Source organism: Cebidichthys violaceus, unplaced genomic scaffold (genome assembly GCF_023349555.1).
Source record: "Cebidichthys violaceus isolate CVI_PGR_0920_01 unplaced genomic scaffold, fCebVio1.0.p SCAF_3, whole genome shotgun sequence".
Classification (NCBI taxonomy): domain Eukaryota; kingdom Metazoa; phylum Chordata; class Actinopteri; order Perciformes; family Stichaeidae; genus Cebidichthys; species Cebidichthys violaceus.
In genome coordinates, this window is record NW_027176483.1 from 1,219,012 (window position 1) to 1,238,555 (window position 19,544).

At 37.5% G+C, this 19,544-nt stretch overlaps 2 protein-coding genes across 2 annotated transcripts; both read left to right on the forward strand.

Moving 5' to 3' along the window:
• Positions 1 to 132: 132 nt before the first annotated feature.
• LOC137880961 (troponin I, fast skeletal muscle-like) lies at positions 133 to 10,941 on the forward strand. The gene is made up of 7 exons (XM_068722574.1): positions 133 to 356; positions 3,147 to 3,177; positions 5,479 to 5,518; positions 5,625 to 5,753; positions 6,991 to 7,080; positions 8,917 to 9,090; positions 10,694 to 10,941. Exons 2-7 carry the CDS (start codon positions 3,170 to 3,172, stop codon positions 10,766 to 10,768), a joined length of 516 nt encoding a protein of 171 aa, XP_068578675.1. The 5' UTR covers positions 133 to 356; positions 3,147 to 3,169; the 3' UTR covers positions 10,769 to 10,941.
• Positions 10,942 to 13,369: 2,428 nt separating this feature from the next.
• Positions 13,370 to 18,467, forward strand: LOC137880959 (troponin I, fast skeletal muscle-like). Its single transcript, XM_068722572.1, has 7 exons — positions 13,370 to 13,455; positions 14,643 to 14,679; positions 15,298 to 15,334; positions 15,701 to 15,829; positions 16,671 to 16,760; positions 17,655 to 17,828; positions 18,091 to 18,467. The coding sequence occupies exons 2-7, from the start codon at positions 14,672 to 14,674 to the stop codon at positions 18,166 to 18,168; spliced, it is 516 nt and encodes a 171-aa protein (XP_068578673.1). The 5' UTR covers positions 13,370 to 13,455; positions 14,643 to 14,671; the 3' UTR covers positions 18,169 to 18,467.
• The last annotated feature ends 1,077 nt before the right edge of the window (positions 18,468 to 19,544 follow it).

Sequence of the window (19,544 nt, forward strand, 5' to 3'; positions counted from 1 at the left end):
GACGTCTGGACGTTTTTTATTGAACTTTACTGTAGGATTTAAAAATATATATATATATATTTATATGTTCTTACTTCTACTAAACCAGCTAGATGTTGTAGATTTTTTACACAGAAAGAGAGAATTAAATTCTCCAGCATCGAGAAGTCGTTTGGACTTTTATTTTGGTAAATATTGAGTGTTGTGTTCAGGACGAACCACCAGATGTCAGCAGAGAGTCTCTCTCTCTCTTGTATCGACGTCGTCTCTTCTTCTGTCATGAAAAGAGTGACGTCTCGCTAAATATTTTTTTTTTTCATCAAAATCACACTTCTTCTCACAAAGCGGAGCTGCAGCAGCATGAAGTTCTACAGACGGTGAGTACTTCTCTCTTTACTTTGACTGAACTTTGGTTCCTTCATGTCTCCCTGAAAGTCCCTTTAAAACCGTCCACATCTGATAGACCAGGAACACACAGACAGCAGTGGTTCATCTCGTAGTTGATATTGAAGCTGATCAAACGTTTGTGGCACCAAAGCTTCTGTTCAATCAGTCCCAGTTTATCAGTTCAACTTTACTGAAGGGATCTTTGTGTTTACGGATCATTTAGGGTTCTCTCTGTTCATTCCTTTCTTTTTACTTGTTCCACACTCTGTGTTGTGGTTCCTTACATATTTAAAGACACCACCTCACACCCAAACATCAATGTTCTTCATGAGTTGAATCAGACTGCTGAAGCAGCTTCACATTTGAGATATAATGTTTTAGATCATATGTTTCATATTGAACCTTTTTTGCTTGCTTGTGTTGGGAGGATTCCAACATTACTGATTAGGTTCTTGTCACACAGTGTGCTGCTGTTGTGTGTTTAAGAGTGTAGAGAGACGGAGAGAGTCTGTAACCTTAGCTGTGTTTATAATGTGATTTAAGAGGCGTGGGATTACTTACGCCATACTATCACATGTATGTTGCTAACATGATATCGACGTGTCCATCTCAAATATCACGGTTATTGTTTACACCGGTGTATCACAACGCCTATAAAAGGACAAAAGTCCTCTTAATCTGAAGTTAATCTGAGACTTCATCAGATCAATCATCATCAATAAAGGAAAGAAAACATTTATTTAATACTTTGTTTCTTTACGTCTGTAGATTTCTACTAAGTCACCGTTACATAAAGCCTCATTTGCATATTTAAACATACAATTTCAGAAAACTTGTGATACAATAACTGCTGGTGTTGATGTGAGTGATGAAGTGGTGAAGTTTGATGGTGATATCTACTAGTTCATGTTGTGACCCTCTTCACCTGGAGACTCTTCTAAATGTCTGGACTTTAACTAAACGTCTCTTTAAAGGAGCTTTTCTATCAATGGAGTTTTTCTCACACTCTGATCCAGAAATCTCCACTTCAGTAGTTCTGACATCCACCAAACTTCACACCTTCATTCCTCTCTGTGTGCTGAAGCTTTCTACTGAGGGGTTTGTTCACACACCACTCACACACATTTATACTACATTTATTAATAAAAACATGGAGGACATAGATTATTTGAATGGATGTTGACAGTATTTTCTGATTTATGGAGTAATATAAAGAGGTATCAATAACTCCCTCTGTAAAAACCTTTGACTACTCAACAACATGAACCTGTCCTCATCCAATGTCCAGAGTTCTGTTCTGGAAATGTAAATGAACACCTATTAAACGAGATGAAGCCTCGTCTTAATGTCGGCAATCAACTGGAGACGCTTCATCTTGACGTCTGTTAGTCGACGCTTCATTCCTCTTCAGTTTTAATCTCCTAACAATGCTTCTTCCCGGCTCTCCTCCCCGTGGGAGGAAACCCGATAGCGACCGTTCATCGTCCACTCCGGCGAGGAGACAAATTTACGAGGTTCCTCGGCAGAGTTGTGGAGGTATTTCTGGAGCCTGCTGGCCCATTGGTCTGAAGTGGCTCTGCTACCATAAAGAGGGCTGCCTGTTCTGCTGAGCGAGCGCTTCACACCCTATATACCCTGTTTAATCTGTACTGTTCAGGACTTGGCAGCGTCTCCCCCCTTCTTCATCTTCTTCTTCTTCTTCTTCTTCTACTCCGTCCTCCTCCTCGTCGCCAAGTCCAGTAGGTGAGAGTCTCTGCAGACGACAGACAGAGAGGGTTTTGCTCAACAGGTGGGACTTTAACTGGATTCTTGTTAAAAGGTGCGGCTGCAGGTGTGACCTCGGACCTCTGCGTTCGCTGAGCTCAATAACTTTCGGGATGTTCGGGATAAAGTTTGTTGTGAAAGTGAAACATTTTGTTCGGACCCTCATGATGCTCTTTAGACTTTCACGGTGGTGGTTTAATATTTAAAATAATATGACGGTGACGTTTGTTTTGCACGTTACATTTTTGTTTTGTGTGTCTTTTCCAGACACTTCAAAACTATATTACAGATTTTATAGATATTCATCTTTTCATTATTGAAAACTCTATATGTTGAATTGTTTGCTTGTAGTTGTACAGCTGACAAAAAGACGTACCTTTGTTGTTGTGAATTTGATGAATTTGTATTAATTATGCGGTAGGGCTTTGTTATGTTTCTTATACATTAGAATACATTGAGTCGTTGTGATTACAGTTTTGGGTTTTAATGATTCTTGTTCTTTATTTCTTGCTATGACTCAGTGTTTGATGTAAGTTTGAAACTATGTGTGAAGAAAACCAGATTTAAAATCTTAAACTGAAACTTGCCAAGAAGAGGTCCGTGTGAGTGACCTCCAAGCTTCTTCTAGACGTTGTGGAGAACGTCCCACGTCTTGTGATTCTTCACATTGCGATCTGAAGCGGTTTCTGGACACACCTCGGTGTCAGCATGCCTGCAGGATGTCGGAATTAGGGCGCCGGTGTTAACGGCTCTCGCGACGTGCTCGGCGTCACATTTGGTTCCTCGGCTTGGTGGCATTTGGAGGATCAGAAGTTAAATTCCAGGCAGAAATGTCTCCGGCATCCGAGCCCCTCGTGGTCCAGAATTAGCCGGTTTGTGAGCGCCGGCTGCCGGTTCTCCGCGGCGGTGGAGCGGATCGCGTTTCCTGCTGCGGGTCAAAGGGGTCGCTGATCAATAACGTGTTCGGCTTCATGTCGACTGTCGACTCAAGATTTACTGTTTCTGTCTCTCAACAGGCTGAACACTCCAAACCAGCAGCATGTCTGAGTGAGTAACCTTCTACTGCTGCTCCTTCTCCTCGTCTCCTCCTACTTCTCCTTCTCCTTCTACTGCTGCTCCTTCTCCTCGTCTCCTCCTCCACTCCTCCTACTCCTCCTTCTTCTCCTGCTCCTTTTTCTTCTTCTCCTTCTCCTTCTTCTTCTCCTTCTTCTTCGTCTTCTCCTTCTTCTTCTCCTTCTCCTCCACTCCTCCTACTTCTCCTTCTTCTCCTTCTCCTCCACTCCGTCTTCTTCTCCTTCTTCTCCTCCACTCCTCCTTCTTCTCCTTCTCCTTCTTCTTCTTCTCCTTCTTCTCCTTCTCCTCCACTCCTCCTACGTCTCCTTCTTCCTCTTCTTCTCCTTCTCCTCCACTCCTTCTTCTCCTTCTCCTCCACTCCTCCTCCTTCTTCTTCTTCTTCTTCTTCTTCTTCTTCTTCTTCTCCTCCTCCTCCAACTTTTTCTTCTCCTCCTCATACTTCTCATCCACTCCTCTTCCTCCTTCTTCTTGTTCTTCTCCTTATTCCTCAACACCTCCTTCTCCTCTTTCTCCTTTGGTCTCGTTAACTTCTTGTTTAATTAGAACCAGATTTTTAAACGAGACCGAGATGTTTAATTGAATCTTTAATTAAACATTACATTTCATTTCATTTTGCTGCTTCAAACAGTTGAGTCAGCTCTTTGTGTTTATTTATTTTCCTGAGGCTCCGCCTTTATTTACGGTCTTTAAGTTCCTGATAATCTCTTGGAAGTCTTGGATTTAAACACCAGATAGAGTTTCCCAACATGGCGTCTCTCAGCGCTAACACAGAGATTAATGTCACAATCTGCTCCTCTCCAATGACTTCACAGGTGTGAACATATGATTTATTAGTTATTTAAATGTTGGGAAAATAGAGACAAAGTTCTGAAACTCTGATTTTAATTCAAATTCTGTTGTTTATCGAAAGAAGAAATATTAATTTGTCATGTCACAGTCAAACACATGTACCCTCTAATCTAATCGCTTTAAATCTGTTCCATTGTCTCATAAAGACGGAGACATTCAGCGACTCAGTTTAACAAAAATGATTCTTACAATTTAAATCTTCACTAGGACTCATCATCTTCATCTTCATCATCGTGTCAGTTGTCTCAGACAATGTCTGAACTGGCTTCAGATAACAGCAGCTGTTTGTGACCCTTTACATGAGTGAAACATGAGCCTCCTTTATATCATAGAAGTATATTTATGAATACATTTTAAAGTATGTTTCAACCTGTCAGATCGTTACAGTTTGTCTTCGCTCCTTCAGTAAAATCAGTGTCATAACTTAATTACACTAAACTAAAAAGGATTTTATGATGATTATTTATTGTGTGAAGGAAAAATAGTAAAAAAAAAGTGAACTGCATAAATTCTCAATTTTAGCATTTTTCTCAAATTGTACTTGTGCAAACAAGTACAATATTTGGACACAGTAACAACGACAACAACAGATGTTATTGATTTACAAAACATAAAAGTCTAATAGTTTGAATAAAAAGTAAATTTAATTTAAAGGAGAAAAGGAGAAACGCTAAAGTGAGAGGGAGAAAATAAATACAAATAAATAAACGATTTTAGCATCTTTTTAAAAAAAAATTCTTTGTTGAAACAAGTGAGAAAATATTAATTATTTATTTAATTTCTCTTGATATGAGTATCTGGAAACTGTGTTTATTTATTAAATTTGCTTATTTTACAGAAAGTTTATTTATTAAAATGTTCTGGTGTAGAGTTCACAAGAAAGGTCGACACCACTGTATGAAATATAAATATGTATATTACTGCCAGTTAGCTTAGCTTAGCATAAAGACTGGAAGTGGGGGGAAACAGCTAGCCTTGCTCCTCTCTTTCTTTGTTTTCTAATCATTCTTTAATTTCCTCTCATCAGTTAAACAGAATGCACGCTGGCCTTTCATATTAGATTCAATGTTATAATTAGAATCCAACCATCAGAACGATACCAACACTCAGGCTCCCTCATGTGGCCCAAAAGTGAACTGCAGATACAAATGTTCAGTTAAAGACAAAGGAAGAAATTCTGATAATTTATTCAGGGACCCAAATACAATCTGAGGGTCCAGACTGCGACTTTAGGAGTAGTTGGTATAGAGTGAGAGTCAGGCTAGCTGTTTCCCCCTGTTTCCACTCATTATGCTAAGCTAACGCTAACCACCTGCTGTCTGTAGCTTCATATTTACCCTACAGACAGGAGAGGGGTGTCAATCTAAACATATTTCCAATCTTTCAGACTAACTGACCAAACGTTTTTTATCTCTTGTGTCACAGCGTAAAGAAAATGACATCCAGCCGCCGGCATCACCTAAAGGTGAGAACGAGTCCTTCTCTTCCTTCTTGCTGACGTCTTGTTGAAGTTTCAGTGGAGCTTCACGGTGAACCTTTAATGTACGTGTTCTTCTTCTCACCTCCCTCAGAGTGTGATGCTGCAGATCGCCGCCGGCTGGATCGAGCAGGAGAAGAAGGACCTCGTGGAGGCGAAGGAGACGTACATGTCTGAGACCTGCCCCGCCCCCGACATGAGCGGAGACCAGGCCATCCTCATGGTGAGACCGTGAATACTCACAGCATAAGTACTAATACCACAGTGGAGGAATACTCTGTTACAGTAATAATACCGCAGTGGAGGAATACTCTGCCACAAAGTTCTAATAGCACACTATCCAAATACTCTGTTACAGTTAAAGTACTACTACCGCACTGTAAGAATACTGAGTCACAGTAAAAGTACTAATACCACATTGTGCAATTACTTTGTTAAAGTAATGGTACTAATACCATGTTGTTCAAATACTCTGTTACAGTAAAAAGTACTAATAATACACTCTTCAAATACTGTTTCAGTAAAAGTGCTAATACTACACTCTAAAAATACTGTTACAGTAAAAGTGTTAATACTACACTGCACAAATACTCTATTGCAGTAGAATTACTAATACTACACTGTAAGAATACTCTGGTATAGTACAAGTACTAATACCACATTGTACAAATACTCTGTGACAGTAAAAGTAATGTACAATGATGTGAGCAAAAATTATTCTTCTTATCTTTGCAGGATTAAAGACTGATAAATATTGTTTAAGTGTAATAAAAAAAACAAAAGCTGTATAATTTAAGATATAATTGCATAAGCGGTGGAAGAAGATCTTTTACTAAAGTTGAAGTCATGTGTTCGAAATTAAACTTCTGTAAACTTAAAACAGTTTTAGCAGCAAATTGTACTTAAATTATAAAAAGTTAAATCATACAAAATGGCAGTAAGATGTAACGAAGTACATTTACTCAAGTTTTCTGCCACTTTATACTTCTACTACATTATATTTCAAAGGGAAATATTGTACTTTTTATTGCATATAATTTATCTGCCATAAAAACATATGATGTGATGCAGTAACAGTAGCATACAAAGTATCTCAAATTGGCTCCACATTGACAAACTACAGCATTAAAAGTGATAACAACAACATGATATAATAATAATATAGTAATATAACTGTGAAAGAAGCCATTCTGCACAATGAGTACCTTTTACTTTTGTACATTTGGCTGATAATACTTAATACTAGTAGTATTTAGACTGGTATTACTACTTTTACGGAAGTAGTAATAATAAGGATCTGAGTATTTATTCTACCAATGCAAAAAAAAGTATCATATTTATGAGACAATCTTTGTGTGTAAAATCTTCTTTTAAAACCATCAGAAAAATGTAGTAGAAACACTGAAGTAAAGTTGTGACTTAGTTTGACACACGTGTTTGTTTGTTTTGTGTCTCAACAGGAACTTTGTAGGAAGCTCCAGCAGGCCATCGACAAGCTCGACGAGGCGAGGTACGACGCAGAGTCCAAAGTCAACAAGAGCGACGCAGAGGTGAGACACACAATGAGCTGATGGTCTCAGGTGAGACGTGTTGTCCACGGTCCAGTCTTGACATAGAATTTTTCAGCCAACGGGGTGAAGTTTCTTGGATCTAAATATCTATATAAATTTGAGGAGCAGCCTGTTTTGTTGTTTTTAGTTACTGCAACGACCACAAATCAAAGTAGCATCAAACAAAATTGAAAGTGGTGTCAGACAAAATACAAAGTGGCGTCTGACAAAATACAAAGTGGCGTCTGACAAAATACAAAGTGGGGTCGGACAAAATACAAAGTGGCATCGGACAAAATACAAAGTGGCGTCGGTCAAAAGTGTAATTGCATCGGACAAAATACAAAGTGGTGTCGGACAAAATACAAAGTGGGGTCGGACAAAATACAAAGTGGCGTCGGACAAAATACAAAGTGGCGTCGGAAAAAATACAAAGTGGCGTCAGACAACAGTGTAATTGACGTCGGACAAAATACAAAGTGCCGTCGGTCAAAAGTGTAATTGGCATCGGACAAAATACAAAGTGGTATCGGACAAAATACAAAGTGGTGTCAGACAACAGTGTAATTGGCATCGGACAAAATACAAAGTGGTGTCAGACAACAGTGTAATTGGCATCAGACAAAATACAAAGTGGCATCAGACAAAATACAAAGTGGGGTCGGACAAAATACAAAGTGGGGTCGGACAAAATACAAAGTGGCGTCGGACAAAATACAATGTGGCGTCAGATAACAGTGTAATTGGCGTCAGACAAAATACAAAGTGGCGTCAGACAACAGTGTAATTGGCATCAGACAAAATACAAAGTGGCGTCAGACAACAGTGTAATTGGCATCAGACAAAATACAAAGTGGCGTAGGACAAAATACAAAGTGGCCTCGAACAAAATACAATGTGGCGTCAAACAACAGTGTAATTGGCATCAGACAAAATACAAAGTGGCGTCAGACAACAGTGTAATTGGCATCAGACAAAATACAAAGTGCCGTCGGACAAAATACAAAGTGGCATCGAACAAAATACAAAGTGGCGTTGGACAACATACGGTGGCGTCGAACAAAATACAAAGTGGTGTCGGACAAAAAACAAAATGGCGTCAAACAAAAGTCTAAGTGGCGTCAGACAAAATACAAAGTGGCGTCGAACAAAATACAAAGAGGCGTCGGACAAAATACAAAGTGGCCTTGGACAAAATACAAAATGGCGTCAGACAAAAACCAAAATGGCGTCAGACAAAACTCTAATTTGCGTCGGACAAAATACAAAGTGGCATCAGACAAAAATGTAATTGGCGTCAGACAGGTTTGGAGTGAGAACCTGTTGCAATAAATAGATACCCAAAATCAAAATATACACAATGCCAAAAATATAATCAAGGACAATTGTAAACACCAAGCTGCTCTTAATTGGAGGATTTTGCATCCTGGATTCAGTTAATTTTTCTTTTTTTTTTTACCGTCTTTGGGTCTCTTTGTTCGATCTGAAAATGAATTCACGCTCGTCAGGTCCTGGTTGGTTTTCCAAAAGTCTGTTTCAGTTTGAGTCCAACATGTTTTACTTGTATTCTAGTGTTGTAGTTGTTGTAGTTTAATTATGTTAGCATGTTTTTACCACTTGTTATTGGTCCTGGTGAGGTCTCTGTACTCCATGAAAACAACTCCTGTAGTGTTCAGTCAACATAAACAGCTGCTCCAGAGTTTATAGACATTACTTCTTTCTGTTCCTTACAGCAAACATTGTATATTTAGCATCAGAAGTCCCTTATTAGTCCCTCCGACCGGTCGCTTCCACAACATGTGGACCAACACATCGTGATGGTTTTTCTGCCTCCAGATCGACGATCTGAAGCTGAAGGTGGTGGAGCTGGCCGGAGTGAAGAAACCAGCCCTGAAGAAGGTCCGCATGTCGGCCGACGCCATGCTGCAGGCTCTGCTGGGAGGGAAACACAAGGTGACCATGGACCTGAGGGCCAACCTGAAGCAGGTCAAGAAGGAGGTCAAGGAAGAGGTGAGGAATCACAGAGGAGTCAAGAGAAGATTCACTCTTCTTCAACAACATAAAAGCATCGTGGGTCAGCTGATATTAAGGTGTCATGGTTGAAGTCAGAATGGAGCATGATTGAGATCTTTATTCTTTAGAGTTTCAGTTTGTTTCAGGTTTGCTCAGCAATGGAAGAAATACTCAGACTTTGGGACACGTAGTAATACCACAATGCAGCTCCATCACAAGTAAAGTTCCCACATCCACAGTCCACAAAATGAACCTAAAGTATCAAAGTAAAAGTACTCATTGTGCAGTAAAATGTATTATAAATACTGATCCATCAGTGAACTAAACCAAACTGTTTACGTGACTGATAAAAAAAGAATATTCCAAGAATAATCCCATTGACATGAAGGCATACGTACTCTGATTAACGTAAAGTTTGGTGTTGTGATTTGTGTGCATATCCAAATACCTGTTAATATAAAAGTAGGTGTGTTTCTCCTTCTGACCAGAAATGTGGGCTTTTGTTTTGGGCATCTCGGCAAACTATTGGCTAGTTGGTTTGTGTTCAACGCACAGAGCTGACCTGTAAACTGAAAAGAGGCTGTGTGTTGAGAAGCATTCTGAATATGCCTTATACATGTTCAAAAAATGCACCTTAAACCTGAATAATATCGGCATATCCCACATCTTAATCTGAAAATTTTGAACATAACATAATATTGAAAATCCAAACAGAATATGCCGTTTTGTTTCCAGGCTGGTCTCATCCAACATTCGTTGGATTAGACCAATAGTTTCATTCGTACTATGAAATATAATTTGCTATAATTCGTACATATCCCACAAAATCTAATTGTATGTAAGTAAAGTGTACAGGTTTATACAAAAACATGTATTTCACGTCAACATCTTTTACTAAACCTAACTTGGTAGTTATCTGTGAAGACCGGAGTTTATTTTGAAAATAGTTTATTAATGTGATAATTGGAAATTGACACGTGTTGCTGGACTTTCGTAGGAAAATGCACGAAAAATTTACTTTTCGTAGGATGTATCAAATGTTGCATGACGATACGTTTGCTGATTTCATGACTCGTATCAAATTCAGACTATTGTCTTATTTGGAAAAAAAGTGGAATATTAGTGTGCATGTAAAACAAAGTCAGTTATACAGCAGCATGCTACTGTGGAGCTATTTTTAACTACTTTGTGTACAGTCAGAATTGGACAGTACAGTTTAATTGGATAGAAGAAGAAGAAACTACGGTCCGATACACAAATCTGTTTTTAGTTTTCAAACTTTTCTTACATTTTGCTTTCTTGTGAAACATTGGACTTTTCTTTGCATATAAAGTACAATATTTGCCTCTGAGTAAAAGTTTAACGTAATAGAAAATGGACATAAGTAAAGTACATTACAGGACAAAAATTTATATTTCTGTATCTACAGCAGGTTTAAAGTCCCTGCTGCTTTTTTATACTTTAGTGAATGAATGGAACCCAACTGCTGCCTAGAAAGAGTTAAAACCACAGAACACAAGGACAAAATTTAATAGAAATAGGTTAAAACATAAAAAGGCCGATCTCCTGATAACGTTGTTGATGTTTTTTATGTCTGCAGTCGACAGAGGCAGGCGACTGGCGTAAGAACATCGAGGATAAGGCCGACAGGAAGAAGATGTTCGAGACTTCCTAAAAACCCTCTTGAGGTGTCGACGTCTCCGTCAGCTAAGACACTTTTTGTTGTTGTTGTTGTTGTTGTTTTTGGTTGTTTTTGTGATACTGAGAGACTGAGCTGAAACAAAGTAACGTCAACATGTACGCAGTTAAAAACGTCTGACAGAAAAACATTATTTCAAAATGTACAGGTTTCCATAGAGTCATTCGAAATAAATGTTTGGAAATAATGATTCATTTGTCTGTTACATTTATCCGCTGACGAATCATTTTTTTACACCAAACAGACACTTAGATTTGGGCTTTTACACATTGCAATATTTAGACGTTTAGCTTAAGTTTTTACTTGGATAAAATTAACTTTCTGTTCAAAATAGGACCCCAGGAGAGTCGTCAGTCTGTCACACAAGAGAAGTCGTTAGTTGTGGTTGAAAGCTTCAGAAATAAATCTAGTAAGTGGACCTTGAGTTTAGATCTTTATTTTTGTCTGTGGTAGAGAAAAGACGCTCTCCTGCATGAGTCTTTTCATCTGCAGAGGTACAAATATAACAAATGATTAACGAATCAAATAGTCAATTAAATCTTTCTCAGGACATTTGAAGAAATATTATTTTTTTTAATTAAGTGATTAAATGACAATAATATAAAAAACTTGGAAAATATCATTCTTTTTTAGATATTTATCTCATCATATAAATATATAATATTTTTCACAGCAAATATCTCCATCTGGTGAAGCAACTGTTATCTGTCACTGAGCTATAAAAGTCTGTAATGTGAGTTGATTTTTACAAAACAAATCTTTTCAAAATATTGTCTAAGAATAAGTGTATGCTTATCTTAGATTAGCATAGCTTAGCTTAGCATAAAGACTGGGAGCAGTGAGAAAGCTGACTCACTAACATGTTGTATTTTGTTTGAATAAACACAACAGAATTGATGGTTTTTGAGGAAGTTGCGTGCTTTCCATCAAATGGAAATATTTCTTAATTTTATCGTGTCGTTACAGATACAAACTAAAATCAGATACAAACTAAAATCAGCTGTTTCAAGAAATGTATGGAATTAGAACTATTATATACTATAAGAACTATTTGCTGCAACAAAAGATTGTTGCAGCAAATAGTTCTTTGGAAAGAGCTGGGCTAGCAGTTTCCCCCTGCTTCCAGTCTTTATGCTAAGCTAGGCTAACCACATCCTGCCTGGAGCCCTGTACACGTCGCACCGACATGAGATCCAGCTGAGCATCTAATTTCACAAAGATGTTGAACATTCGCTTTTAACGAATACAGAACAAGAGAAACTTCTGCTCTAGAAACTCCAAAAACACTTAATTCCATACATTTCTTGAAACAGCTGATTTTAGTTTGTATCTGTAACGACACGATAAAATTAAGAAATATTTCCATTTGATGTGTCGGCCCAGCGGTTAACCAGCCTGGTCTCCCAAAAATTACGTTTCCGTGCAACGAAACTTAATTACGTTTCAAGGATATTTATTTTCTCCCAGATTACATTTGTTTTTACGCAGGACTTTCACTCAGGAGACAGCTGTTCGAGTCCAACGAGGTTATAAAGAAAGTTGAAATAACTTCAGAAAACAGCACTAAAGCCACTTAAAGGTTCAGTGTGAAGGATTTAGTGACATCTAGTGGCGAGGTTGCAGGTTGCAACCAACAGAATACTCAGTTTGTGATTACGGTGGCCTTAAGGCAGGGGTCGGCAACCCTCTTCAACCCCTCTGTTGTGGCTCTCTGAGTCTACATCCACACTAATAAAATAAAATAAAAAGTTTTAACAAACAAAAACGATCTCCGTCCACACAGCAATGTAATGTAGAAAGACACTTCCAGAACTTTCATAAGTTTGATATTGTTATAACAGGTAAAATATCAATACAATGTCAAGACTTGTCTTTATTCTTGTTCTATATTTTCATAAATACAACAAACTATAGTTTTTGTATATATAATATAACTATATATAAAACTTTAAAAGCTGTAATATCAAATAGCTTTTGCAGCTCCAGACAAATTTTATTTGGTTGAAAATAGAACAAAATGTCTCTTTGGATGGTAAAGGTTGCCGACCCCTGGCTTAAGGTGACATAAACAAACGTAAATATTCTCTCTCTGGATCCAGTGTTATGTTTGTCCGTTCTGGGCTTCTGTAGAAACATGGCGGTGCAACAAAAACACTGATTATTTTTATTACATTGTGTTCTAATAAATCCCCTTAAACGCTACACGCTGGCTCTTTAAGGGATATTTTCAGGTTGAAAACAGAAAGTTGTTTTTCTGGTTCTGGTTCCAAGAACCCTGGAGGTTAGATAGGGTCCCCCCCCACTCACACACACACACACACACACACACACACACACACACACACACACACACACTCCCTTGTGTGAATCTGCATCTAGAAGCTTGAAGTCGACTCATGGGGATGGAGTATGGTGGTAGTGGTGGTGGTGGGGGGGTGGGGGGGGGTGTTGAGGAGCGGGGCTGGGTCTGGTGTATTTCAGGAGCTCGTCGGCCCATTGGTCTGCTCGGGAATCCATTTCCATAAAGAGGATCTGAGCGTTTCGCTGAGGCATCGCGACTCGCCATATAAACCCTATTTCCTTTTTCACTGTGTAGCTTTGGCAGTGTCTCCTTTTCATCCACAAGTGTCTCGTGGATCCCTTCTTCTTCCTCCTGTCGATAGGTGAGAATTTTTACATTTTTATTCTGTCTCTTGTTCTTGAGCTTCTCTGGGAGCAGCATCTTTTTTTTTATTTAATCCAATCAGCCGCACATCAACCAGAGTCTGTTTCTAAAATCCCTCGTTTAAGAGGTTGAGATGGTGGCTGTCGGGTTCTCCACCTCTGACCCTTCCTGACATCCTGGACTCACTTTCTGCATGTTTGCTGCCGACGTTTGACCTTTTCCTGACAAGACCCAAAGTTATGGGAGCCGTTCAGCTGCAGCGAGTAGTGCTTTATGGTCCTGAAGCTGTTTGCAGCTCGCTGGTAGAAAGTATCCCACAAAGTCTTTAAACTGTGGCACTCAGACAGCTAAAATACCACCCTGTCATGATGTCGTCTGAATTATTGTTAAGATGCTGCTCTTTAAAAAGGGTTTGGAGCCAGACAAATATCGTGAGAAAGAATTTGACAAAACATATTTTTGAATAAGAGCAAATTTATTTGTTTGGATATTTTTAAAGTTTGTGCTTTTTTTATTTCTTACGTGGGACGTGAACATGTTTGTTTAAAGCTTATTGGTTGGGTTTTATGACAACAGCTGGTCATTCATTTTCAATTAATTGCTCGTTAATACAGATTATTAATCATGGTTAATAAGTTAATTTATTCCTCTGCAGGATGTAGCAGCTGGTTGTATCATTTCTTGGATTTCTTTTATTTTTTGTGTAAAACTTTAAGTGAAAAGAAACTCAGAAAACATTTAAACTGTACAACTTTAAAATCACTGATAAGTCACTGTTTAAAAAGCTGAATCTTTAATGTGAACTTCCATTCCACCTGATTTGGAGCCAGTACTTTAACATTTAAAGTAACTTAAAGGTGCCGGAGATGAACTTAAGTCAACAATATTCCACTGGAGAATTTCTTTAAATTAACTCTTCACCCTATCCGGTCGTAAACCGTCCAGACGGGACACCGGATCCCGACCGTCCCAGTTTAGTTCAGTCGACGTCGCTGCTCTTCAGCTGTGGTTTGGGATCCCGTTACGGCTCAAATATTCCCGACATCCATCGGAGCAGCGGAACCTGCTGATCTCAGAGAACCTCACACTGACATCCTGATCTGAGACGCTACGGCGGTCAGCAGAGGTCAAAAAGACCCAAATGTTTCCTTCGCTCACTGTCTTCTCGTGTGTGTCTTCATGCAGGTCGTGAACCGTAGAAAGAAAACGCCAAGATGTCTGAGTAAGTGTGAACGTCACCTCCTCTGATCAGATCCACCAGGTTTAGATCAGGTTTAGTGCAAAAACATCCTCTGGTACAAGCACAGACTGTTTTCTGGAAATAACTGTGGAAAAAAAACAAAAAAAAACAACAACATAGTTTTGTTTTGTTTTTACAATTTTATCCAGAAATCACGACATCCACAATCCATCAAAGTGATTTCGGTCTATTTCTCTTCCATAACTCGTCTTCTTTCAGACTAGAGGAAATAAAACATTTATTTTATTACTTCATCTGTTTACATCTGTAGAATTCTCCTAAATTCACCAAAAGTCACCTTTACATAACGCCTCATTTGCATATTCAAATATAACATTTCAGAGAACTTGTAATACAATAACTGCTGGTGTTGATGTGAGTGATGAAGTGGTGAAGTTTGATGGTGATATCTACTAGTTCATGTTGTGACCCTCTTCACCTGGAGACTCTTCTAAATGTCTGGACTTTAACTAAACGTCTCTTTAAAGGAGCTTTTCTATCAATGGAGTTTTTCTCACACTGGATGTGTTCACTTGTTCTAAGAGAAGCATGATTGATGATGATGATGATGATGATGATGATGATCTCACTCTCAAACAGCAAAAAGATGACTTCCAGCCGCAGGCATCACCTGAAGGTAATTATCGGTCGTTAATTTGTGTTGAATGTAATAGTTTAAAGCTTATTGTTTACATTCTGTGACATTAACTTGTCATTAATGGACAATTAATTGGTCATTAATGCAGATATTAAGCTGATGATATTATTTATAATAATGAGTTAATTCATTGAACACGTTAATCTCTTTTCAGCAGCAGATTGAGCAGCATTTGGTGTTCATCCTTTAAAAAGATCCTGTTTTTAATTTAAGTTGAATTCTTTTGTGGCGTTTTGAGTTCTCAGCGTGTGAAGTAATAGTAATAATAATGATAATAATAATAATAATAATAATAATAATAATAATAATAATAATAATAATGGAATGATGTCGTTTGTCCTGCAGAGTGTGATCCTGTCGATCGCTCAGAAATGGCTGGAACAGGAGAAAAAGGACGACATTGTGGCTAAAGAGACCTACATGAGAGACAACTGCCCCCCCCCCAATTTGAGCGGAGACCAGAACGCCCTGATGGTGAGACCAGCATCCACCAAAACCCCCTCAGACCCACAGAGATGGGGCTTGACTTCAGAGAACAGTCAACGGAAAAATAGGGGAAAAAGTCCTGAATTCAAAATGTTACTTAAAGTATAAACCAGTACAGTAAAAAGTACAATATGTACCTCTAAGATGTAGTACAGTAAAAAGTACAATATGTACCTCTGAGATGTAGTACAGTATAAAGTACAATATGTACCTCTGAGATGTAGTACAGTAACAAGTACAATATGTACCTATGAGATGCAGTACAGTAACAAGTACAATATGTACCTCTGAGATGTAGTACAGTAACAAGTACAATATGTACCTCTGAGGTGTAGTACAGTATAAAGTACAATATGTACCTCTGAGATGTAGTACAGTATAAAGTACAATATGTACCTCTGAGATGTAGTACAGTAACAAGTACAATATGTACCTCTGAGGTGTAGTACAGTATAAAGTACAATATGTACCTCTGAGGTGTAGTACAGTATAAAGTACAATATGTACTATGTAGTGAAGGAGAAGTAGGAAGTAGCATAAAAGGGAAATACCTCAAAATTGTACTTACCCACAGTACTTGATTAAATGTACTTAGTTACATTCCACCACTGAAATGAATAGTATACACTTCAAACTTGGTGTATATTTAAAGGGGAATGTCACTTTATCTTCAGATATTAATTCATATTTGACACATGTCAGTTTGATGTACAGTTGTATGTAAATACACCTGTACATAAAACAGGTGTACAGGTGAATGTACATATGTGTAACACGAGAACTGTGTGTGTGTGTGTGTGTGTGTGTGTGTGTGTGTGTGTCTCAACAGGAATACTGCAAGAAGCTGAACGCTATCATCGAGAGGATTGACGAGGAGAGGTACGACATCCACGCCAAAGTTCAGAAGGCCGACAAAGAGGTGACCGCTCCCTGACATCACTAACAACTAGAACAAACTTTATTTAAATGTAAAGTCAGTAACGTGAATCATAGATGCTGTTAAATAGGCTTTTCTTTCTTTCTTTCTTTCTTTCTTTCTTTCTTTCTTTCTTTCTTTTTCCAAGTATGACTGTCCGGCTATGGAGTCATAAGAGCGCCATAAAAGGAAATATACATTGTTTAAAGAGGTATAAATAAAAGAGTTAATATCTAAATAAAAAATAGAAATACACAGAGCAAAATATTTAAATGAATAAAACATGTAGAACTAGGAATACAAATAACTAAAAGTAGTAGGAAGTATAAACTATTTATTTATTAAATTGTATTTTTTTATTTTATTTACGTCCATATACATTCATTATATATATATTTTTAAAATATACTATTTATTTATTTTTGTATATTACAATATTTTTGACTTTTTACCCCTTTACTTTTACTTGTTCTTTCCCCTTTTGTTTTTGCTTTTCTCTATTGATATTAATATTCCGTGAAGGGCCAGTCTTTCCATCATCTGGCTTTGAGCGGGCCAACACATATATTTTAATTTAAATAAAATAAAAATAGTTTAATTTATATGCAAAAAATATATACAGAAATATATATAAATATAGAAAATGTGAAAATAAATGAAAATACGTATGATTCTTCTTTCATATGTTTTTATTTGTCCTATTCTTTTACTGATTCATTATTTTTATGGCACTCCTATGACTCCATTCTATATTTACAGTTTTGCCGGCATTTATTTCCTTTACTGCAGTTTACATTTACGGTTCTTCTGGTGTTCGTAGTTCATATCTGTGGTGTTTTTCCCATTACATTTTGGCATGGTTCTCCCGTTCTATCGTTGTGTTCCTTCTTCTCTCAGATTGAAGACCTGAACATCAAAGTGGTGGACCTGAGAGGAGTGAAGAAACCCGCTCTGAGGAAAGTGCGCATGTCCGCCGACACCATGCTGAAGGCTCTGCTGGGCTCCAAGCACACGGTGAACATGGACCTGAGGGCCAACCTGAAGCAGGTCAAGAAGGAGGTCAAGGAGGAGGTGAGTCTACCGTCTTCAGTAATATACTGACGCAAATGAAGACATGTGTAAATAGGAATACAAATAACTACAAATAATAGCAATTATAAACATTTTATCTATTCAATATTATATATCTTTTCATTTACTTCCGTATACATTCATTATATATGTTTTGAAGATATACAATTTACTTATTTTTTTGCATTTAAATGACTTGTTTTTCCCTGTATATTTTTTGGGATTGAAACTTTTAATAATGTTAAAAATTGCTCTTTGGCAGCCGGTAGAAGCCGCTGGCGACTGGCGTAAGAACATCGAGGATAAGGCCGACAGGAAGAAGATGTTCGAGACTTCCTAGACGAACGCGTCGCTGCTGTTCGTCTTTGTCTTCATGAACTCCACGTGTCTTATTGTGTTGGTTTGAACCACACGGAGAGCTGAACTGCAGCAGCTTAGCAAGTCTGAGAGGAGTCGCTCTGCGTTTGAGGATTTCGTTTTTAATTTGTTCGTTTGTCTGGAAGGAAGTTTTTTTTTGGGGGGGGGGGGGGTTCACACACCAACACACACAATAGCAAGTCTTAAACTCCACACATTCAGGGAAACATTCACAGCAACATGAACCATGTTGAAGAGAAACAATAAATTCAAATGTGGAAGAAACAATGTTTTGGTGTCTTTATTTGAATTATTCAGCAGCAGAAATGTTTTATCCGGCACCAAAGATAAAGTCTCTGTAGTTTGTCGTAGTGTAAGATAATATTGTATTAATTTACCTTCTTTTATTATACAAACAAAGGTCTAAATCCGGTTTCAAAGCTTTCAAATTAAAATCAACGTGATTTGTCAACAAAATATTACATATAATTTGAAAATATTTTCCACTTTAGAGGAGAAAAAAGCAGAATTTGAATAATTAATACACTGCTAAAATGTTATTTCTCTATATTTTTTATTTTTATTCTATGATTTATTTAGTCAAAATTTCTGTGAAAAATAAATAGTTATTCTTTTTAAGTTGTAGTAGAAAGTTGTACAACGTCATCATTTGACTTCCATACAGTCAGACATGAAGAAAATGGAAGTTTAGGGATAAAATCATTATTTTTATTATGATGATGATGATCATGACATAAGATGAGCTATGACTATTTACTGTGCAGCAGTAAATAAATGTAATACATATACATATGTATGTATAGTAAATGTAGGAGTAGGGGTGAACATATTAAATATACAAAAATTAAAACATATATACAAAATGGCAAAAATATAAACATGAGTGGGAATCATAGTTTGCAGTTATAATGCAGAAATTAATTTGGAAAAAAAGTTCATCAATAATAAAACATCTGGAGATACGTGGTTTTACCTGAACAGCTGTCAGACAAATGTAGTAAAAAGTACAATATTTACCTCTGAGATCTAGTGGAGGAGTACATGGAAATACTTCAGTGAAGTACAAATACATTCCACCACTCAGCAGTTTTCTTGTGTGCCTTGTTGGTTTTCTGTCCTGATATGAATATGATCCAACCAGAGACACAGTTAGTATCAGAGTACTTCTGGGGCTGTTTTTAGCCCAGTTGTCATGAAGATGTACATAACTTTACTTCATTTTTAATGTAGTATTAAGATCATGAGAATAAAAATAACAAACATAATGTCATTTTTGAACGCTGTTGGAATACTTTGAGAAAATCAAACTCAAATTCAAATAATATAGAAATATATAAA